The sequence below is a fragment of the Colius striatus genome, chromosome 29 (genome assembly GCF_028858725.1).
Source record: "Colius striatus isolate bColStr4 chromosome 29, bColStr4.1.hap1, whole genome shotgun sequence".
NCBI classification, from domain to species: domain Eukaryota; kingdom Metazoa; phylum Chordata; class Aves; order Coliiformes; family Coliidae; genus Colius; species Colius striatus.
In genome coordinates, this window is record NC_084787.1 from 285271 (window position 1) to 307506 (window position 22236).

At 48.7% G+C, this 22236-nt stretch overlaps 2 protein-coding genes across 3 annotated transcripts; one reads left to right on the plus strand and one right to left on the minus strand.

Moving 5' to 3' along the window:
• Positions 1-641: 641 nt before the first annotated feature.
• LOC133628275 (EF-hand calcium-binding domain-containing protein 12-like) lies at positions 642-12267 on the minus strand. The gene is made up of 16 exons (XM_062016051.1): positions 12139-12267; positions 11502-11563; positions 10998-11157; positions 10219-10475; positions 9462-9535; positions 8793-8887; positions 7163-7290; positions 6681-6836; positions 6025-6270; positions 4845-5039; positions 3969-4122; positions 3281-3507; positions 2771-2890; positions 2312-2525; positions 1620-1776; positions 642-924 (listed from the first exon to the last, which is right to left on the minus strand). Exons 1-16 carry the CDS (start codon positions 12239-12241, stop codon positions 762-764), a joined length of 2511 nt encoding a protein of 836 aa, XP_061872035.1. The 5' UTR covers positions 12242-12267; the 3' UTR covers positions 642-761.
• A 1909-nt stretch (positions 12268-14176) lies between these two features.
• HORMAD1 (HORMA domain containing 1) lies at positions 14177-22011 on the plus strand. 2 transcript variants are annotated; one of them, XM_062016393.1, is made up of 14 exons: positions 14177-14258; positions 15321-15372; positions 15721-15865; positions 16125-16188; positions 17257-17293; positions 17659-17679; positions 17772-17798; positions 18215-18282; positions 18808-18959; positions 19540-19796; positions 20160-20223; positions 20775-20842; positions 21106-21189; positions 21492-22011. In XM_062016393.1, exons 2-14 carry the CDS (start codon positions 15340-15342, stop codon positions 21570-21572), a joined length of 1101 nt encoding a protein of 366 aa, XP_061872377.1. In that variant the 5' UTR covers positions 14177-14258; positions 15321-15339; the 3' UTR covers positions 21573-22011. The 2 variants fall into 2 exon arrangements, with proteins under 2 accessions (XP_061872377.1, XP_061872378.1); XM_062016394.1 differs by lacking the exon at positions 21106-21189.
• The last annotated feature ends 225 nt before the right edge of the window (positions 22012-22236 follow it).

The following is a 22236-nucleotide window of genomic DNA, read 5'->3' on the forward strand; positions in this document are numbered from 1 at the left end:
GGCCGGGCCGAGGCGCGCGCAGCCCCTTGGCGCCAATCCCCTCCGCGCATGCGCACTGCGCCCGGCCCCGCGCCGGGGCGGCCCCTGGCGGGCGCGCGCTGCCCCTGCGCCGCCGCCCCTCAGGGGCGAACGAGGAGCCGCCGCCATGTTGAGTCCAACGGGTACCCAACCCTTGTGGCTCTTTCCCAAGCGCTGTCAGGGACCGTCACCTTCCACACGAGTCTTTATAGCTTAGAAAGACGACGGCGTTTAGTTTATTGCAGTGCTGGGTGAGCGGGGAGACGTCTGTGCCCGTCACACACTCGCACGAGCCTCAGCAGCTCTAACCTCTTTCTAGTTACAAGAGGCACGTTGGTCCAGTCTCCAAGAGTCAGCCGCCATTTCATAGGCTCCTTTTATCCAGAAGCAGGGCTCAGGTTCCCTGAGGGGATCACAGGGCTGTGCACACATCTGCTGCTGCTTACAGTCGTAGAATCACGGCGTGATGGGGTTGGAAGGGACTTGCAGAGCTCATCCGCTCCAACCCCCTGCCAAAGCAGGTCCCACCTAGACCAGGTCACACAGAAACGTGTCCAGGCAGGTTTTGAAGCCCTCCAGAGGAGACTCCACGTCCTCCCTGGGCAGCCTGGGCCAGGGCTCTGTCACCCTCACAGTAAGCCAGTTCTTCCTTGGAGAAGAGCTTCGTGTGGGACTGATCTCGAAGGCAGTGTCTCTGGAAACAAGTGTCCTGGCTGGCTGGGGCACTAGCTGCAGTCAGGGCTTTAGAAGCCATAGTAGCTGTGCTTGGTTGGAGGAACATAGCTAAACAAGGCATGTGCCCTGTCGTGCTGCTTGTCAGGAAAGTAGAGGCACAGCTTGTCCAGGAGATGACCTGGCCAGAACCTGTTGTCATTTGTTGCCTTCATCGTATTGCTCTCAAGATGCCTGTGGAGAAAAAGAAGAGGGGAGGAAAAGTGAGGGGAAACAGATGAGAGAGAACAACATACTTTAAAGATAAAGAAAATTCTGGGCAGTTTCACTGGTTCTTTTAGTCAGGGCAAAAGTGAACCAGCTCTCTGGGCTCCCAGGCCCTGGGAAGCTCTGCCAGGCCTGTGCAGGCACTGTGGGTCCTGATGAGCCATGACTGACCTTGCAATGCACCTAAGCACTGAAACAGATAAACAAAGAAGATTCTTCTCTGCTTTGCAATGTCTTGGGGTTTTTTTCTACCTCTCCAAAAGCTTCTCCAGCCATCCAAAGCTCATCTCTTCAGGACTGTCTTTCTCCCACAATGATAAACATTCTCTGAGGGCATTTCAGCCAAGTGTTGGGTCAATCTCAGAGGTTTTGTCACCTCTCTGGTTCAGAGCACAGAGAGTCTCAACTAGGGCACAAGGTTCTTTCTAGGCACCACAAACTGTTCACCAGCACCACTGTAACCCAATGATTTAGACAAAAATAGAGTGGCCATGTAGCTGAGAAGAGGATCTGCCCTCTTCTGCCCTCCCTTGCAGCATCCTCCTGGTTCACTCCAATACCTCAGTGCTGCCTCTGATGGCACAAGGACTGAGCACAGGCAGAGGGGTCACCCCCAGCAGGGCAGCAGGAGAGATCTGATCTTAAGCCCTCTTTGAACAAACCTATTTTCATCCTCCTTCTCCTCTTTGTTGTCAGATCTGGAGGTCCTCTCAGAAAACAGAGCATCATCATGTCCTGTGCTGTAGTAACCTCCAGGCTGCCTGATCTTCCTTATGTCTTCTCCCTCTTTGATGATCTTGTCTCCTGGATGCAGCAGGGCTGTTGACAAAGTGCACAGAGAAAACACTCACTTCACCCTGCCCAGCCCAGCACTGACCCACAGCCCTCAGCACCTCAGCTCCAGGGCTTTGGGATCCCTCCAGGGCTGGGCACTCCCCCAGCTCCCTGGGCAGCCTGGCACAGGGCTGACACCCCTCTCAGGGAAACAGTTCTGCCTCAGCTCCAACCTCAACCTCCCCTGGGGCAACTCCAGCCCCTTTCCTCTTGTTACTGGGGAGCAAAGCCCGATCCCCAGCTCCCTGCAGCCTCCTGGCAGGAGTGTCACAGAGTGCTCCTCTCTCTCCTCAGCCTCCTCTCTCCAGGCTCAACACCCCCATTCCCTCAGCCCCTCCCCAGCCCCTTGTGCTCCAGCCCCTTCCCCAGCTCTGTGCCCGGCTCTGGCCACGCTGCAGCCCCTCAGTGTCCCTGTGGCAGTGAGTGAGAGGCCCAGCACTGAGCACAGCCCTGGAGCTGCAGCCTCCCCAGGGCCCAGCACAGGGGGGAAATCACATCAGCCCCTTGGTCTTTGCTTTACCTCTCTGCAGCTTTCGATCAGTGATGGGAACATCATTCTCTCTGCAGAGTTTGGAGCTCCTCAGGTAGCTCACGACTGCCCTCCTGCGATATTGATCGATCCGTTGTCCAAAGTCAGCGTCGGCAGTGGATGGCAGGCAGTGCTGATCAATCGGGTCATCCCCAGACCGCACCATCCGGCACTTTTCTTTCCGTTCTATCGGGCTGTCTTTGTTCTGCAAGGAAAGGGCAGGTCCTGATTAGCACTCCGGAGGACCCTGGAGTTGCTGCAGGCAGGGATTCATCTGCAAAGGGTGTGCAAAGGGGAGTGAGGACCCTGCAGTGGGATCACAGGGACAGGCACTCCTCTGGGAGTTCAGTTCCCATCTGGGGCTGGGTCCTCAGACAGATTCTCCCTGGAGGGCTCAGCAGAAGAGCAGCACAACACACCAGGCAGAGATGAAAAAACCTTTGCAGTCACCTTCTCCTTTGTGATTGTGTCACAGAGCCATTGCCAGTGACTGTGGGGCAGCAGATGTGCAAGAGAGTAGCTGTGGATTCTGTCAGAGTTCATCCAACCCAAGCTGCTCCAAAGGAACCACTGAGGAGTGAACCAGGGAGTCATTGTTCTGTTTCCATTGTTCTGTTTCCATTGCACTGAGCCTCACAACTCAACAGGACAAGGGTTGACTAGATGAGAAGACAACTCTGCCCCCACACACAGAAACTGCTTCAGCTTCTCTCCTGTCTTCTTCTTCTTGCCACTTACCCAGAAGAAGTTGTTTCTCTCACCAGAGCATTCAGAAGCCAAGCAAATGGTTTGAGATGCCTTGTAGCACCTCAGCTGGGAGGCACCATGTGGTCAAAGGGCTACTGAGGAACTAATACAATAACCCTTTGCCCTTTCCTTTCCTTCTGCACTGTCCTCTAAAGCCCCCCACGTTCACCAAGGCATGCAGGCTTGCTTTTCCTCCTGCCACACACTCAGTACCTTCTCCCACCGTCTCCTCTCTCTGTAGATTTTCCCAATCTCTTCCATTTCTTCATAGCTCAGATGTCTTTGTTCTGGCTCAGTGTTGACTGGTGGCACTTCTAAGTGTGTTAACTTTTTGGAGGGCTTGGTAGGAGCACGAGGCATCATCCCTTTGGCTGTGCCCTCAGCAGAAAGTGAACAAGTGGCAGGTTTGCAGGTGGTTTTCTGCAGCTGAGCTTCTGCTCCTAGGATAGATTAAAAACCAAACAAAAAGCCCAGAGAAGAGAGTGTGGCAGAAAGGAACATTTAGTCCATGTTTAAGACAAAGGGGTTTAGCCTCTTGTGCTGCTCAGAACTCCCAGCAGAGCTTATTAAAGAATCAGCCCTTTGGAAATGGTGTTTTCCAGCTGCCACTAACAGCTGGAGAAAGGGTCTGGTTTGGGTGAGCTGGATGATGAATGCTAACAAACAGAATCCTGTCAAACCACAGGGTTCAGGCTTTGATCCCAACCTGAAAGACCTGGATAACCTGTCTCCTGCAATCAGGCTGACTTCAGTATTGCACATCCCCCCACATCCTTCCCTACAGGTTTCCTTCTGGCCACTCTGCTCTGGCACAACAGTCCCAAGAAACCACGTTCTGGAGCCACTTGGGCAGCTCCTGTGTGTATAGAGATGCCTTCCCAACCCAGTGCTCTCCTCTCACCAGTTTTGCTCTCTTGGGATTGTCCTTTCTTCTTTTCAATCCACTGCTGTTGACAGTCAACCAGATCTTCAAGGCTTATAAAATTCCCTCTCTTTGAGGAAGTCAGGTAGATGACAACATCCTCCAGATCCAGGTCACTGATGGGAACTTTGGTCTGGCAACCAAAACACAAACTGACAGTGGATTCACCCAGAGATCAAGGCTTTCCCCAGAGTGGGACAAGCTTTGCAGGGAAATATGGCACAAAGGCAACCTGCTGAGGTTTCCTTGGCTTTATCAGGCTTTCACAAACTTGATTGGTCTTCTGCTGCCCTGTGCAAAGCTTTTGGCTTTTGCTGTGCTCAACTTCCCAGTCCCCTGGGTTACAGGAAGATATTTTGGCTTAGACTAGAACATCTGAACTGTTTAAACCTGAATGTGCCCTTCACAGCTGTGTAATGCTGTGGCCTGTGCACAGTGGAGCTGTGCTGTGTGAACCTGTACTGAAATGCAGTGGGGAGACGGAAGAGCCTGGTGGGGGAAACACTCAGTATCAGCACTGAGAGGTGATGCCAGTTCAGACCCTACCACATGATGCCAACAGCCACATCACTGACTGTCTCCCCCTGCAGATTTCACCTCCTTAGTGATGGCAAAGGCATGGTGCCTTGGTCAGAGATGGGTACAGCTTAGAGCTAGGAGAAGCTCTCAGCAACTTCTTACAGAGGCCCATCACTGCAGCCCTTCCATTACCCCCAAAGATGGCTCCACACAAACCCAACACAGTAAGACAAGTGAAAATGCCCCTTGCTGCAGCTCTTCCATCTCCTCTGGGTTGGTAAGCAGGAAAACAGGGCAGAGTTGCAGCAGTTTGTTACTATTATGTTCCCTAGGTACCTCCTTGATGACTTGAATGAAGTCTTGTCTCTTGATCTTCCTCCCTTCCATGCCAGCCTTCTTGAATACATCCACCAACTTCAGCTTCTTTTTATGCAGGAGGTTTTGGAGTGTGACCAGAGCCTGGGCGTATGGTGCACAGACAAGGGGAAGAGCACCCTTCTTTGGGGGCTGGCTGCTCTTTGGTGGTGTGCACTGAAAAGGAATAGAAAATATCCTGAGATCACCATTATCCAGAACCACTGAGTCCATCAGCGTGGCATCAGCTGGGGTAAAGCTGGGAGGAGTGGCTGGTTCACTGGAGGCTGAGCTGCCAGTCAGTGAGATCTGGAGAGCTGGGCAGAGAGGAACCTGCTGAGGGGCAGCAAGGGCAGAGTCCTGCAGCTGGGGAGGAACAAGCCCAGCAGCAGCCCAGGCTGGGGGTGAGCTGCTGGAGAGCAGCTCCAGGAGAGGGACCTGGCAGTGCTGGGGGAGAACAAAGTGACCCTGAGCAGCAACGTGGGCTCGTGGGCAAGAAGCCAACGGCAGCCTGGGGGCAGCAAGAGAGTGTGGGCAGCAGGGCCAGGGAGCTTGTGCTGCCCCTGTGCTCTGCCAGAGCTGGGGAGGCCTCAGCTGGAGTCCTGTGGCCAGGGCTGGGCTGCCCAGCTCAGGAGAGACAGGGAAGTGCTGCAGAGAGGCCAGTGCAGGGCTGCCAAGATGCTGAGGGGCTGCAACATGTGTGTGAGGAGGAAAGGCTGCAGCCCTGGGGCTGTTGAGCCTGGGGAACAGAAGCCTGAGCTCAGGGGCACCTTGTTGATCAATCCCTAAAGGGTGGGCATCAGGAGGTTGGGGCCAGTGTTTGTTGTGTGGTGGCCAGTGACAGGACAAGGGATGACTGGCACAGAACACAGGCAGTGCCACTGGCACAGGAGGAGCAAGTGCTTTGGTGCTGAGGTGAGGGAGCCCTGGCCCAGGCTGCCCAGGGAGGGTGTGGAGGCTCCTTCTCAGGAGGTTCCCAACCCACCTGGACACGTTCCTGTGCCCCCTAAGCCAGGGGAACCTGCTTTAGCAGGGGCTGGGGCTGGATGATCCCTACAGATCCCTTCCCACCCCCACCATGCCGAGATTCTGTGACTCTGAAAGCAGCAGCACTCTACTGATTTCACAGCACACCCCTTTTCCCTTGCACTTTCATACTTACATCCAGCCTGTCAATCACAGCAGCCTTCTTCTCAGGTCTGTGTGCCTTTAGTCCTTTCCAGTATCTCCTTTCTTGAAGGCTGTGGAAAGGTTTATGTGCCAACCATCTTTCCATGTCCCCTAAACCTTCCAGCTCAGCTCGAAACTGCTTCCTCCCCTCAATAAAAGATGTCACTGTCTGTGGATCTATTTGTGCACTGGAGGTGCTCTCTGAGAAACTGAGCCTCTCTTCTTTTTCCTGGGGCAGCTGCAAGGCAGACAAATGACAGAAATCAGTGGCCTGCATGGGTTTCAAACAGGGAGAAGCTGCTCTTGCCACAGGTGCTGCCTGGATTTGGATGGCCCACACCTACTTGCTTTCAGTTGAAAGGCACAAGTTGGATATGGATTTTGCCAGTGGTGACATTAGAAACCAGGCTCCCAGAGCACTTCTGATGTTAGTCAAACTCTCAGTCACATCCTTGCCACTCACACTGGTATTTTATGTGACAACAGATGCTCTTATCACAGAACTGAGAGTTGAGGCCAGGTGGGTATGGTTGTCTCTCAAAATGGCAGAACAGCATGGAAACAGCCCCTGTGTGAGCAGTGGGCAGGGGCCTGCAGCTCTGAGGTGCTTCTGGCTGGTCTGGGAGGAGTGGGGTGAGACTCCCATACCTCAGCCCTCTCGTAGCTTTCCATGGCAGCTTGCTTTTGAGGCAGTTCTGGCAAGGACACCATGCTGTTTTTTTTCTCCTCTTCTTTCTCCTTCATTTTGACCATGGCTGCCTCCAGTTTTCTTCTACTGTTTATCCCAAATACAGACTGTCTTTTCTACAGGAACCCAGAAGAGCAAGAGCAGGGGTTAGTCTCATCTATCTTCTGGGAGTGTATTTTGCCTGCTCTCTGTGCCTGCAGCAGTCTCTCTGTTGGGTTTGTGTGGAGCTGGGGTTTGGGGGGGTTTGGGTGAATGGGGAAGGAGCTGCAGTGCTGGCTCCTGTAAGAAGTTCTCAAAACTCCCCTTGCTTTAAGCTGCACCCACCTCTGGCCAAGGCCAGGGCAATCTGGTGCCTCTGCAATCATTGTGTATTGGTTTATGTATCTGTTTCTCCTAAGATACCCCTCCTTGATTTTCTACCATCAAGGGACACAACAATTGCCTCAATCTTCATTACATACCTGCCTTGTCTGCCTGTGTTGCTCATAAATAGGCAAAGGCAACTCAGGGCTCTCGAAAGGAGTTTTGTTGTGCTGCCTTCCAGCTGTGCTTTCACACCTTGGCAACAGTCTGAAAATACACACCAAGGTGAGTCAGGGTGAGTGCAGGAAGTTTCTTCTCCCATTCTGTGCTCATTTACTTGGACAGCAGAGCAAGCTCTCTTCCCCCAGTTGTCTTCCCCTCCAGAGACAGAGCTGTAACACTCAGATGTGCCCTTAAGGTGGAACAAGAAGATCTGTGTCCTGTGCAATGACAGGAACTTGGAGATACTGGTATCTCCCTCCTGGCCATTACACTGACCACTGCAAAACTCTCCCAAACCCTTTCTTCAGCAAAGAAAGCAACTGTGTGGGAACTTGTGTTTAAAGCCCATCTGAATTAAGACAGACACTGGGTCCAAAGCAAAAAGGGGAACAATGTTCTCTGAGCTGTCTCTATCCCTGAAAGCTTTGAAGTCAAAACTGGGTAGAGACTTGAGCAACCTGGTTTGACCTCAGCTTGCAGCTGACTCTCCTTGGAACAGCCAGTTGGACTTGGACCTCCTGAGAGCTCATCCAACCTGCATTGCTGTATGAGCATCTAAAACATGCTGCACCCTTTTCACAGTCTCACCTGCCTGGAAGCTTTTTGCTCTCTGTTTTGTCCTCTGCTTTTTCCTCCACTTCTTTGTCCACCTCAGCTCTGGAGTGGTCTGGAGGAACACCCCTTTGCAGAAGGGGTAATAGATGATGAAGAGGTGCTTCAGGCATGAAAGGAGAAAACCTCTTAGAACAGGCAGGAGGAGACACAGATCTGCTCTGTGGTGTTACAAGGTGTTTGAGGCCTCACTGGGGTTCTTTCTGAAACCTATTTTCTTGGAGAGAGATCTAAAACCCTTCCTGACACCAGCCTCTGGTCCTGTTTAGCCCTCAATAGCCATATCTTTCTCTTTGGTGTGAGTTTTCTCCTGCTGTGGCTAATCCTTCCTCTGCACAGCAGCTTTCAGGGGGAGCCAGATCTTGGTGTTTATCAGTCTCTTTTTGGGGAACAATTTCTTGGTGTCACATAATGTGTTTGGTGAACACAAATTTGCTGTTGTGGCACATGCAACTCAAACTGATGTTTCTGAGGAATTTAAGTCAAGGGGCTCAATTTCTCAGCTCTGAAAGAGAAGAGAGGTCTTGGCACTGCTCAGCAACCTTTGCACAGTTGTTCTCTAAGTGACTTTTCTCCTGCAGTCATGCCATGGTGATTCCAAGACATACATCAACCCCCCAGTCTCTCACAACTGATGGCAGATTTTGTGATTCATGTGAAACATTGACTCCCTCCTGCTCAAACAAACTCCTGCAAGGGAAGAGCTACACTCCAGGGCATGGAGTGAAGGGGCAAAAAGTACTTCAGCACCCTCAACTGCAGTTGGTGGTGCTGAGCCCTCCTGGGGTCTTGTTCCAGAATGAGTCTCTTGAGAATTACCAAGAGGGGTAAACACAGGTGACCCATCCCAGGCATCTACTGGGCCCTAAACACCCACCAGTGATGAAGAGGGGCAAACTCCCAAGCCTCTGCCAGGAATCAGTCAGTAATGTTACCTCTTTTTCCCATGTTCTTCAAAGCATTCTTCAGTTCTCTAGGCAATTCTTCATGGGGGAGAGAAATTATTCGAGACACTGCTCTGATCTCAAACCTGGAAACAGGAAGAAGGAAAAAGGGCTTCAAGGTATCTCTATAGAGTCAACCTCACGTTCTAGGCCATTAAGGGAACCACAAAGCAGTGCTGGCCTCAGGAATGGCTCAGCATTCCCCCATGAGACAGAGGTTTTGGGTTTTTGCCACAGTTTTCCTGTGCCATCTTGACCCCAAGATTCATGTGAGTTCCACAGGACACATGGAAGTGTCCCAGAGGACTTGCATGCATCTGGTCTTTGATCCACCCTCCAAGAGAAGCTTTCAAAACAATGGAAATAGTAGGATCTTATTTCTGTTACATGTTTGGGCAGCCTCTACCAATGGAAAAGGAGTGAGCAGATTAAAAATGAGGAGGGCTGTCTAAATTCCTCTGCCTAGCAAACCAGTCCCCTCTGATGGGAGTCATGGTCAAATGCAAACCACAATCAGTAAAGGAGGATGCAGAACTCCAGAGTAAGCAAAAGCAAGGATGGCATTAACTGCAAACCAGTAATTTGATAGAGCACTGCCAAACAGGAGCTGAACACATCTGCTCTGGGTCAGACAAGGGCTGCAGAAACAAATTCACTCACTGTGGAAACTGGTGCACACGACCAAAACGGCTTGGAAAGTAAGGGAGGTCTTCATCTGATGTGACCCACTGCTTCTGCAAGAGGGACAGAAACATCTGACATGACTCCAGGGAAATGACCTCAATGCTCACAAAGCTCCAAGCCCAGTGCCTCAGCCCCTGCTGAAAACAAGCTGCCCAGTACAGAATCTGCAAGGGCAAGGACCATCCCAAGCCTTTGCACAAGGACAAGTTGATGGTGTAAGGCAGGAGAACTTGAGGCTGTTTCCTCTTACCCTGTCACCTGGGAGCAGAGCCCAACCCCCAGCTCCCTGCAGCCTGTCAGGGAGTGTCACAGAGTGCTGCTGGCTCCCCTCAGCCTCTTTTCCAGGCTCAACACCCCCATTCCCTCAGCCCCTCCCCAGCCCCTTGTGCTCCAGCCCCTTCCCCAGCTCTGTGCCCGGCTCTGGCCACGCTGCAGCCCCTCAGTGTCCCTGTGGCAGTGAGTGAGGGGCCCAGCACTGACACAGCCCTGGAGCTGCAGCCTCCCCAGGGCCCAGCACAGGGGACAATCCCTGCCCTGCTGCTGCTGCCACGCTGCTGCTGAGCCCAGCCAGGCTGCCCTTGGCCTTCTTGCCCCCCTGGGCACACTGCTGCCTCCTGCTCAGCTGCTGGCACCAACACCCCCAAGCCCTTTCCCTGCAGCAGCTTTCCAGCCCCAGTCCTTTGATGGGATGTCAAACCCACTCTAAGTAGCAGTGGAAAGCAAGTAAACTTACAGCCAGCAACTTCTCTACCACGTATGTAGACTTGTTGAGGGTTAGTAAAAAGTCTTCAGAAAAGGCCATTATCACTTCTGTTCCCCTGATAGCAAGAGTGCCAAAATCCTTTAACATGAAGTCCACGTCTTCTCTGTTTGTTAGGACGAAGCAGAAGAATTTCAGGGTCTCCTGCATACAGTTCTGCACGACTTCCTTAGAGTAGGGGACGTCTGAGTGGATCTTTCTGTAGTCCACTGACACTTTCTTAATGGCATCTGGCAAAAAAGAGGAAGACTGTAACTCAAGCAGCAGCTGAGCAGAGTCAAATTAAATGCAGGCAGCTCCCTGGTAAAATACATTGTGATAGCATTGGTTGGTCTGGCCAATTAGTACAGCTCCTTCTCAAATTAGGGTCAAATCAGTCCATTAATAGAAGTAAGTCTAAGTGCCTGAGGGCATTTGCTACAAGAACAAAGCATCAGCATCATCTCAAGGGCTTTATGGTAAACAGTTCGAACCAACAACCATCAGCCATGCTACAAATCAATAAGTGAGGCTGGCACTGAAGCCACTTGCTAAAGCAGGTCCTGGAGACACCATTTAACTTTCCACAGCCTTAATAAGAACTAGTCCAAAATAAACAACCCCTTTCCAGGCACTGCTGCTTGGTGGGCTGCTTCTTCTCAGGGTTTTCTGAAGGCCTTTGATGTATCCACCATCACTTCTAAACAGCAACCAGCAGAAGCCCCAAATATATGGATATAAGGGAAAACAAAGACTCTCATAGTTCTCCTTACCAGGAAGAGGCACAGAAGCATACTGCAGCTCACGGACCTGTGCAACAGTCTTGGAGAGTGAAAACACAGGTCTCTGAAACGTGTGCACTTCACCATTTTCAAAAGAGAGCCATTTATTAATATGAAATGTTCCCAGTCCTGTTACAGTGACAGCTGGAGGCTGGAAAAACAAGAGAAGGGCAAGCATTTGTAAGTTATACACCAGGGTGAGGACTTGTGAGAGCTTGCAAGAGGGGTGCCCTGTGCTCTGCTGACTCCCAGTGCAGCACAGCTCAACCAGACTTCTTATTATATATCATATACATAAACCATATCTTTACATTACTTTAAAGCCATGTGTTTATTTTATGTCTCTCAAATTTACAGAGAAGCTGGTCTTTGTCACATTTGTGGCAAATCTCTAAATCTGTTCTTCCCAGTTCTAGAAAGAACAATGGCACTTGCTGGCACAGGGCTGCTGGGACCCCTGAAGGCATCTGGGTGAGAGGTAGGGTAGGGTCCCACCTTCCTCTGCAGGAGCTGTTGCTGAACATGCTTAGACACACTGCTCCAAATAGTAATGACATCTGGAAAGCAAGGAGAAGACATGTCAAGCTCTAAGTCAGTCAGCTCAAGTCCTGTCAGAACATCTGTAGGCAAGATCATGGAATCATAGAATCATTTTGGTTGGAAAAGAGCTTTAAGCTCCTGCAGTCTAACCATTAACCTCACCCTGCCCAGCCCAGCACTGACTCACAGCCCTCAGCAGCTCAGCTCCACGGCTTTGGGATCCCTGCAGGGCTGGGCACTGCCCCAGTTCCCTGGGCAGCCTGGCACAGGGGCTGACACCCCTCTGAGGGAAACAGTTCTGCCTCAGCTCCAACCTCAACCTCCCCTGGGGCAACTGGAGCCCATTGCCTCTTGTCCTGTCACTCATTACTTAGGAGATGAACCTCCACCTCACTACAACCTCCTTGTCAGGTCAGCCTTCTTCCATCAGGATAGCTTTCCCTTCAGAGCCAGGTCCCCAGGTGTGACTCACTGTCCCATGAGGCCTTTCCTGCATAGACAAACCCATTTCCCACAATAACTTGTGCCTTTCCCCTGGTCTGCAGTGATGTTTGTCAGAGATAAGCCCAAAGCCAAAGCCCAAAGGCCTTACCTTCGACAGAAAGCTTCTTGAGGGTGGGAAACATGACCGTCCTGCAGCCATCAGCCCTGCTGCTGAGCTCCACGTTGGTGACCAGCTCTTCCAGGTTTGACATGTTCTTGCTTTGGGTCTGCACAGGAAGCTGCTGAGGAAAGGATTTTGATGTCTCCTACTGATAAACACCCCAATGCTGTGTACAGGAGGGACTTGTATCCCCTGGCACTGAGAGCTCACTGAGGCTTTACTGGGACACTGCATGGGGTTATGATGAGGTCACAAAGGAACACCCACTCTTACATCACTGCTACATCTGCTGGCGCCGCCAGGTTTGGTCCTGCAGTGAGGAGGGGGCTGCTCCCTAAAACACACCCTCAGTCCTCACTCCTCAAGGAGGCCATGGGGCAGAGAGAGCCCCTGAGATGTCACCAGAACGAGGACGCAGACTCACACAATCAGACTGGCTGAGGTTGGAAGGGACCTCAGGAGGTCACACAGTCAAAGCCCCTGCTCAAGCAGGGCCACCTCTTTGTCTCTGACTAAAACCACGGTGCCTACAGTCATAAAACACACCCCATTTTCCTCCCTCCAGTTCAGTGACATTGTTTTGTCTGTTACCATGACATCACAGTTATCACTTTATCTCTATGGAGATATATTAGTGTGGATTGTTGCACCAGGGATGGTTTAGATTAGATAGTAGGAAGAACTTTTTCACTGAGAGGGTTGTTACACACTGTCACAGACAACCCAGGGAGGTGATGGAGTCTCCAACCCTGGAGATATTCCAAAACCATGGAGCTGAGATGCTGAGAGACATGGTTTAGTGGTGGGCTTGGCAGTGTGGGGTCAGTGGTTGGACTTGATGATCTTCAAGGTCTTTTACAACCAACCAATTGTATGATTCAATGAACTACAGACATTCTCTGTAGAATTAAAGATCAGTTTCACTGAAAATGCTGCATATGGTTTCTGGAGGCAGGAATAGGTGGCAGAGGGGACTTGAGATGTCCAGGCTCCAGCTGGTACTCCATTATCTGGTGGTATTCCCTCAGGTAGGTTCTTCTCTATGTGAACTGACCCAGACAGGGTGCAGAAACAACTACAGAAGCACACACAAAATGCCAAGAGTGGATTGATTCTCGTTCACCTCATGAACCAGAGGATATCCAAAGTAGCTCTTGGGCAGAGGCATGCAAACTCAGGCCTGCTAGCAGCAGAGAGAAAAAAGACTTTAAACCTGCTCCTTTCACCAGTACACCCAGGATGGTTTTTTCTGGTGTAATTCTCCACCATGCTTTCATCTTTCCCACAACAGGGCAGGAATCTCAAGAATATCTGACAAGTGCTTCTGAATCCATCACAGTTCTGTATTATGTAAACAGAGATATTCTACTTGTCAAGCACACAGGACTAAATGATTAACATGACGTACGTGCTTTTCAGCACCTCAGCTGACACGTCACTTGAGTATATTTACAATCCTTCTCACCAACCTTGGGTTAATTCCCTCCATAAAACGCCTCACTCCCTTTTCCTACAGCCCAGCTGTTTGAGGCTTAGATATGCTTATTTGCTGTCCCTTGGCAGCTACATCAGAGGTTTTGCTTGCCCATAGTGTGAATCTTTCTCGCTAAAAAACGTTTCCTGGGGAAAGGGATGGCGTTTAAATGAAAGAACCCCCTCACAACACACGCTCCCCTCCCACACCCTACAAACTCTTCATTTAACACCTTTCTTTCATCCCTAAGCAAAGCCCTAGGGACTGAGGGGTCACAAAGCTATGCACGTCTCCTGCTGCCTTAACCCATGTGCGCGGGTTAAGTGGAAAAGCCCCAATTTCCCATCTCCATTCGCCTCAGGTTTCTGAGGGGAAATATGGAAAGGCGGGAAAAGCCGGGGGGGGGGCGGTGTGTGGGCACCTTGGCGCTGCACACGGCCCGCAGCTGCGCGTGGCGGGAAGGCGAGTCCCGCTCTGGGTTTGCACACGGCCCCTTCTCCCCTCAAAGCGGAGGGGGCGGGGGCGGGCTGGGGCGGGCGGGCTCATGTGGGCCCTCCCTCGGCTTGGCTTGAGGGCGTCTCGTCTGGCTCCTTTACCTCAGTTTGTGGGTGATGTTTACGCTTTGAAGAGCAAGGTTGTCGTTTTTTGTGGCGGTGCTAATGCTCCTCTGCGTTTCTCGCAGAGGTCGGGTGGGTTTGTGGAGGTGGGGCTGAGGGGGGGGATGAGGTCCCTGTGGGGTCTGGGGCCAGGCTGTTTGGAAAAGGCATTTTGTGTGTTCTCAGGCACAGGTGGCATTTCGTTTTTACAAATGATAGGTCAGGCTTATCTTGTTGGGTCAGTTCTGTGGTCCTGAGAGTTAAAACGTGGCTCAACGAAAAGAATAACTGGAGAGCAACCTCTCCTCAATACTTTGAAGAGAGGAACTGGGGCTGTTTAGTCTGGAGGAGACTGAGGGGAGATATTACTAACACTTAAAAATATCTCAATGGTGGATGTCAGGAGATTGGGACATCCCTTTTTTTCTATAGTGGACAAGGGGTGATGGGATGAACCTGGAACACAAACAGTTCCACTTAAATATAAGACAAACTCTTTCAGTGTGAGCTGAGAGAGCCTTGGCACAGGCTGCCCAAAGGGGTTGTGGAGGCTCCTTCCTTGGACATCTTCAAGATGGATGTGTTCCTATGCGACCTGATCTAGGTGACCCTGCTTCTGCAGGGGGTTGGACTGGATGAGCTCTAAAGGTCCCTTCCAACCCCCACCGTTCTATGCTTCTATGAACCCAAATCTGGAGGTATTTTCCAAAGGCAATGGCTCAGCTTTTCACTGGAGGTGACTTCAGTGTGGACAACCTCTCTGAGGACCCTTTGAAAATCTGTTGAGGCTGACTGGCAGCATGTCAGTGTTGGTTTCAAAGGCTCATGGTTTGTGTAAATAGGCACACGATATTCTAATGACCACATCTTGCAGCTTCAGAGGGGGTCTGCCCTGGTATGGATGTCAAGAATCTAATCATAGAATGGTAGGGCTTGGAAGGGACCTTTCGATACCATCTAACCTATTTCCTTAAAATACTGGGTCTCTTTTAACTTATAGGAGTGAGTTGTGCAGAAAGTGTTTGTGTGGTCAGGGCTGGTGTGTGTGTGTGTGTGAGTGGTGGCCATACATGTGCTTAATGCAGATGTTTTATTAACAGACAGAAGAGCCTCTGCAAAATGGCAACTGCTCAGAAGCAAAGGAATAGCATGGTATGATTTTCTTGTTTGAAATGGGATTGGAAAGAATCAATGATTTGTAGCTGAACCAGTGCACCCAGGTGCTATGTTTTCTGTGCTTTAAAATTACTACTAATAAAAAGGTTTAATAGCAAAATAGTTTTGAGTCTGAACTTTGTGGTCATGCACTTGGTACAAATCAACTATATCCTAAAAAAAACATAGTAACACCAAGTGTTAGGGATATGCCTGACTGTCTAAATGACTAAAGACATACTTCTTAATTCAAATGAAATGTTAAGCAGGCATTGGACCAGACTGTAGGCTGTACAGGTTTGTTGTGGTGGACAGAGATTAAACCTTTTCTTCCTCAACTTTCAGAGTGCAGTTGTGTTTCCTAACAAAATATCTACTGAGCAGCAATCCCTGATGCTAGTGAAGAGGCTCCTGGCAGTAGCTGTATCCTGTATTACATATCTGAGAGGAATTTTTCCAGAAAGTGCCTATGGAACAAGATACATGGATGGTAACAGGGTGGTTTTTTCATTAATCTTGGCAAAAGTCATAGGTTTGCTGAGATGTTATGGAGTGTTTTTTAAAGGCACTTGGTCTTAATGAGAAGTAAGAGCCATTTTCAATGAGTATCGTGGACACTTTAATTGACTTTTGTCAGTAGTGATGCTAACACCTTATACTCTTAGGGAATGAACTTCCTTAGTAACTGCATTTTGTCTTAATTAAGTAAATATACATGTATCTATTATTTTTGTCTTATTATTTTTGAGATCTCTGTGTCAAAATCCTGAGGGAAGACAAGAACTGTCCTGGCTCTACTCAGCTGGTGAAATGGTATGTTATAATGCTTCCATAGCTTGTCAGTTCTGAAGGATGCCTTTCTGATTGTTGGCAGATATGAAGGAAAAAAAGCTCAGTTGCTTTTCAGTGAGCCCAGGCAGTGCTTTTAGTGCATTTTAGTTTTTTAAATGGAAGGTGTTTCCAGAAAGGCTTACAAATCTGACTTTCTTTTACCCAGAAAGTGGTACTGTTGGCCTTTAAAGGCAAAACTGTGTCTACAGTCATCCATCCACTTGTACATCCACATGTCACTTAGGACTAGAGATACTTAGTTTGATTTTTCTTTCTGTTCACAGTAACTGTGAGGTGTTTTTTTTGTGGCTGCTCTCCTTGCTGATTAGAAATTAGTATATAAGGCCTTTCCTGGGGGGTTTTGTTACCTGTATAAAGGTTCTCTTTGTTCTTTTTATCAGTTGTAGTGAGGCAGCAGAAACTGCTGCATTCAGCAGAGGGAGTTTGCAGGCACTGTCAGGGTGGAGGTGGTCAGAGATAAAGGTCTGAGTTCTGGTGTTAAAGGGTGATATTTCCCCTGCTTTGTGTGCTGTCACTGAGAGAGATGGTGGGGAAAAGGCTTCCTTTCCTGGGACCTGGAATTTCTTAAATGACCTTCTGTGGTTAGAGGAAGCTGAAGGGACACTCAGTGCATTTCACCTTTCATGTTAAAATGCTGGGGCAGTGGCATGGCAGCCTGTGGATGCTGACAAGCAAAAAGCTCCTTGTTTTTTGTATGAAAGGTGTTGGCTGCCTGTTTGGAGCTTACAGGTGAGCCAGCCTTTCCTAATTCCCTGCACACACCAAACCCATTTTTTGCTTGTTGACTACAGTCAAACTAAATGCTAGAAACAAAAAACAGAGTGAGTTTTTTAAGATGGTTTGGTGTTACAAACGTAGTCATTGCTTGTATCACAACTAATAAGACAGAACAATGAAGTATTGTTGCTCCAATGTAAAATTAATAAGGCTAAGCACAAGGATTTCATCTTTTGGGACTGTTTTATTTAGTCAGAAGCAAAGCTAATGGGAAATAGTGGGTAGATGGACAATACTCTTTACTTCTTGCAGGATGTTAGGATGCTATGATGCCCTGCAGAAGAAATATGTAAGTCTTCCAGTATCATTTTGCTATTTTAAATGTATTGAAACATTCATTTATGCAAGTCCAGTAGCTGCCAGTGTAGTTACAGGACTTTCTGATGAGGGAACAGCTGTGATTTAATATGTCAAACCAATTGGGTACAGTGTGGGATACACAGATGTTTCAGGATAATATCCTTTGTAACAGAAACACTTAGTGAGGGATATGTAGGGGTTTTCTTCTGCCAGTTAACAATGAAGAGGTTTCTCTTCAACAGGCCTTAGTTGTCTATATTGTTTTCCAGAGAAACCAAACAAGCTTGGTAAGCAGAAATGGGCTATGAACTACATTTAATGTTCTTTTTCTTTCTCCAATTATGCTCCCAACAGCTGAGAATGATTGTCCTGGCAGTAAGTATCTTTAAGGTACACTATTTTAAGTCAGATGCTTAGAGCTATGTGCTGTTCTTACTCATATTTCCTCTCTGCTTTAAAATTAACAGGTCTACACTCACCCAGAGGATCCTCAGGTGAGTCTGCTGGAATATTTTACTGGCTAGTTAATGATGTCCTGTCTCTCTGTAACAAAGCTCTGGAACTTCTTTGTCAAAAGCACGTCAGTTTTTAACTGACCGCTGGGTGTCCTCGTGTCTGTGTGTGAAGCCTCCTCCTAGTCGTGAGTATTTGCATGACTATTTCATTCTAAAAACTTAAGCTGATGCTTCAAGATATTGTGGTGATTCCTGGAAACAATAGCGTGGCTCTTCCTTTTCATTTGATGACCATTCAATACGTGAGTCCTGTTGTTGCAGTATTGGCTGTACTCAGTGCATGTAAGTGGATCAGACAGGAGCCAGGCTCTCAGATGCAAGACTAATAGATTCCTAGCAGCAGTAGTGGTTTGCTTGACAGCTGATAGCTTCGTAATGACTGGATTTGTTTGCAGACAATTACAGAGTGTTACCACTTCAAGTTCAAGTACACTGACAACGGGCCACTCCTGGATTTCAGCAGGTATGCCTCGGGTCGCTGTGACTTTGCTCTGTGGTTTTAGAGACCATTTGCCTACACTTGGATGCAGAAACTTTGGATTTCATCTGTTTGATTTGTTTCCATTTTAATTCAGGATCTTAAGACTAATTTTATCAACATATACTTGGACTTATTCTGAAAATACCTTCATTGTTTTGTCAGATTTTGTTGCTGGGGAGGTTGAGGTTGGAGCTGAGGCTGAGCTTTTCCCCTGAGAGGGGTGTCAGCCCCTGTACCAGGCTGCCCAGGGAGCTGGGGGAGTGCCCAGCCCTGTAGATATTTAAAAGCCATGTGGATAAGGTACTGAGGGACATTGTTTAGTGGCGGGTTTGATGATCTTAAAGGTCTTTTCCAACAAAAAATGATTCTCCAATTATGCTTCTATTTCTAAATACCCACTCGAGAGGATTCTTAGTGTCAGGCACCAGTACTCTTTGATCAGGTTCTTTAAGATACTCAGTGTGGAGGATCAAATGTGCAAAATCTCAGTACTTTGTGTCTTTTTAGCAAGAATAAAATGAATGATTCCACAATCAGCTGTGCAGACACCAAGAGAGCCAGTATCCTCCTCATCCGCAAGATCTACGTCCTCATGCAGAACCTGAGCCCGTTGCCAAACGACGTTTGCCTGACTATGAAGCTGTTCTATTATGATGAAGGTAGTTATTTCCCTATTCACTTCATTTATCAACCCTTTCACACATTGGAAAACCATTCCAAGGAACAGTGTCTAATCTTCCTGGTTCCTAATGATAATGCAGTGATGTTGTTCTGCTTGTGTCAAGGCCTAAACCCCAAGGGAGACAGATTTGATCTCGCTGTAGGAACACAAATCTTGTCTCTGATTTCAGTGCAGGGATTTCAGTGCATTTTTAAAAGCAAGTTGAGTTTCTCTGAGTGTGTGAGGATGCAACATGTTTGCCAGATTACTTCTAGTTTGGATGGCTATTTAGGCTCTGCTATTGTTGCTTTATAATGAAAAATCAGAGCTTCCAGCTCATCCCTTTGCACGTGTAAACTGTTTCAAAAGCCTTTAATTGGCTTTTGTCTGTTTTATATGTGGGGGGAAAAAAACACCCTTAATTTATGACAAGCTGAATATTGATTACTCCCCTCCCCACACATGGGGTTTTTGGAGTAGCTCTTTGTGTTTAAAGGGGGGAAAAAAAGAGTCTTTTAGAAATGATTTTTGCAAGAACCTGCTTCATTCTAACAGCTTTAATCAACTCTTCCCTGCAGTGACACCATCTGACTACCAACCCCCTGGTTTTAAGGAGGGTGAATGTGAGGGGATGATCTTTGAGGGGGAGCCTATGTATCTGAATGTGGGTGAAGTACCAACACCGTTCCATATGCTGAAAGTTAAAGTGACAACTGAAAAACAACGCATGGAAAACATTGATAAAAGCATCCTAAAGCATGGAGAGACCAACCTGCCTCTCCAGGTGCTTCAGGTGGACAGAGATGATCAGGAAGAAGAGAACCAGAACATGAATGTAAGAGCCTAAATGCCTCATGTAGCTTGGTTTTGTGATTTGGAGTGTGGAAAAGAGCTGTTAATTGTTTTGCTCACGTCTCCCTAGAACTTTAATGAGAAACTCTGCATCCTCAGCTATGTTTAAAGCAAGACAATGTGTCTTCAAATACACTTTGCTGCTCCAGTTAGCAACCTGTCCTTAATGCTGCATCAACAAGGGTGTCAGCAGCAGCAGTTGGCACTTGTGTCTCTGCAAGACTACTGAGGGACAGTTTGTTCTACGGAGAATCTATCTAAAAAGCTTTATCCTTAAACACCTGAGTACAAACCCTCTTCCTTCATCAGTCTGCAGTAAGTGACAGACCTTTTTTTCTCAACCTAGGAAGATCCTGTCTTGGGTAACAAAGTGGAAGACAGGAACAACATCAGTATTTCAGAAGCTCAAGGTAACATTTCTCTGTATTTTCAAAGTCTCAAGCTTGTGGCTCTTTCCTGACGTGGCTGAGACAAACCCTCACTTTTCTACCCAGATCACTGTATCCAAACCTACATTCTCTTTTCTCCACACACATTGTTGTGCCTTGGGGTTTTTTTTTCCCTGTCCTGGCTTTATTCTTTGAAGCACTTGGTTTAGCAAATGCACTGTCTTCATGTTGCTCATGCAGAAGTGTGTTCCTCTGCACCATTTCATCAGATGAGCTACTTTTAGTGGGTTATCTAGTTAGAAGAAAACTGTATTTGATTGTTTTGTTGTTGTTCTGTTGTTCCTAATCCATTCTAATCACAGAATGGTGGGGGTTGGAAGGGACCTTCAGAGATCATCCAGTCCACCCCCCCTGCCAAAGCAGGGATCATGGATGATGGAATGGGAGGGGTTATTTCCACATAAAGCTTGCAGAGGTATCGTGCTCCTGAGGTCACTATTGTAGGCTTGGGAAGAAGAATTCTCTGTGCAAATAACAGCCCCAGTCTATTTTTTTTTTCTCCTCTCTTATAGAACCAAATGTCATTGATGAAGTTCTGAAGTCTGGAGGGAACCAGAATCTCTATGTTTCGAATCCTCAGGTATGAAAACCACACTCTGAAACTTCCCCTAAAGCTTTTGTGAAGCTTCTTCCTTACTTTTGAGTGATTTTATGAGTGTGGCCTCATCTAGGTGGGACCTGCTTTGGCATGGGGGTTGGACTGGATGATCTCTAAAGGTCCCTTCCAACCCTAGCACTCTGTGATTCTCTGAAGCTACAGCCCTCTGCAGCTTTGTAGCCTCTAACAGGTATCTTGTTTCCCTTTAAAAAGTCCCCAGACACGAGTTTTCTGACTCTTTTTAGGTCGATCATTTGGCAAATAAGACATCTGAACTTAAAGTCTCGGAGAGCAGGACAAGAAGTGGAAAGATATTTCAAAGCAGCATTGTTAGTACCTTTTTTTTCTCTCTCTCTCCTTCCTTCTCTTCTTTAAAACTTCATCTTTTTCTTCAAGTACTGCTTACTCAGAGCTCCTGCTCCATTTTTCCCTCCCAACCTGAGCCGTGTGCTGTGTCTGGTGTTCCTCACTGGTGTGAGAAGCAGGGAACGTGCTGTACACACACAACACTGCATCTTCCTTCTTTAAAACCCAAAGGGTTTGAGTTATTACTTTAGAACTTAATGAGACATCTCAGACAGCTGTGACTCCAGCAGCTTTTGATAGCTTTACATCACTTTTCCCTCGGCAGGTCCATCAGTTTGAGCTCTCATCCAGCCAAGACGTGCTACCCAAAAGGAGGAAGATCAGTGAACCGAAGGAAGGGTTCTAAACCCCACGTTCTCCTCCCCTTCCTTCTTCACACACCCGCTGCCCTCCCCTGTTGTTGTTTAATGCAAACGTTGGTGTTTAAATCCCGGTTTTGGGGATCTTTTGTGTTGCGGTTGTGGCCAAAGGGAGCATTTAAGGGCAGCAAACGCGCCGCGGAGCAGAGCCGGCGCGGGATGGGGGTGGGAGGGTTGCCGAAGGAACCTGTTCCTTATTAAAATGATTGAATTGCACAAGTTGGACGTGGCACCGTTTCAGTTCCAGCCGACACACACTGTTCGTTTCTCACCTGAGCCGGGGCGAAGCTGTTCCTGCGTGGGAGAAGCCGTGGGTGAGCCGCTGCCCTGCGTGGGTGTGCTGAACGCTACTTGACTTTGAAATTAACGAGCGTCTTTAATCATTCCTCGATTAAAAACAACGGGTTAGCCCGGTTTAACGGTTAACGGTTAGCTGCTGCTGTGTTTTCTTTCCGCACGGGTGGGAAGCTCCAGCCCTTAGGGAAGGCTGTGGCTGCTCCCTCCACACCCGGGGAGCAGGATAAGCGGCTATGGGCCCGCTCTGAGCACAAGCGGCTGCTCGTGGGCGCGTTTATTCGCTTCTCCAGCCGCCAGGAGCGCCCGGGGGGGGGGAAACACGCGTGGGACGGGACGCGGAGGGACCGCGGGAAG

Coding starts and splice junctions, on each gene's coding strand:
- LOC133628275 (XM_062016051.1), bottom strand. CDS start 12,241: ATGTCAAACCTGGAAGAGCTGGTCACCAACGTGGAGCTCAGCAGCAGG. Junction 11,564..12,138: donor CAAGAAGCTTTCTGTCGAAG/GTAAGGCCTTTG, acceptor CTTGCTTTCCAG/ATGTCATTACTATTTGGAGC. Junction 6,271..6,680: donor AAAGCTACGAGAGGGCTGAG/GTATGGGAGTCT, acceptor TCTGCCTTGCAG/CTGCCCCAGGAAAAAGAAGA.
- HORMAD1 (XM_062016393.1), top strand. CDS start 15,340: ATGGCAACTGCTCAGAAGCAAAGGAATAGCATG. Junction 18,960..19,539: donor GCTGTTCTATTATGATGAAG/GTAGTTATTTCC, acceptor TCTTCCCTGCAG/TGACACCATCTGACTACCAA. Junction 20,224..20,774: donor CAGTATTTCAGAAGCTCAAG/GTAACATTTCTC, acceptor CCTCTCTTATAG/AACCAAATGTCATTGATGAA.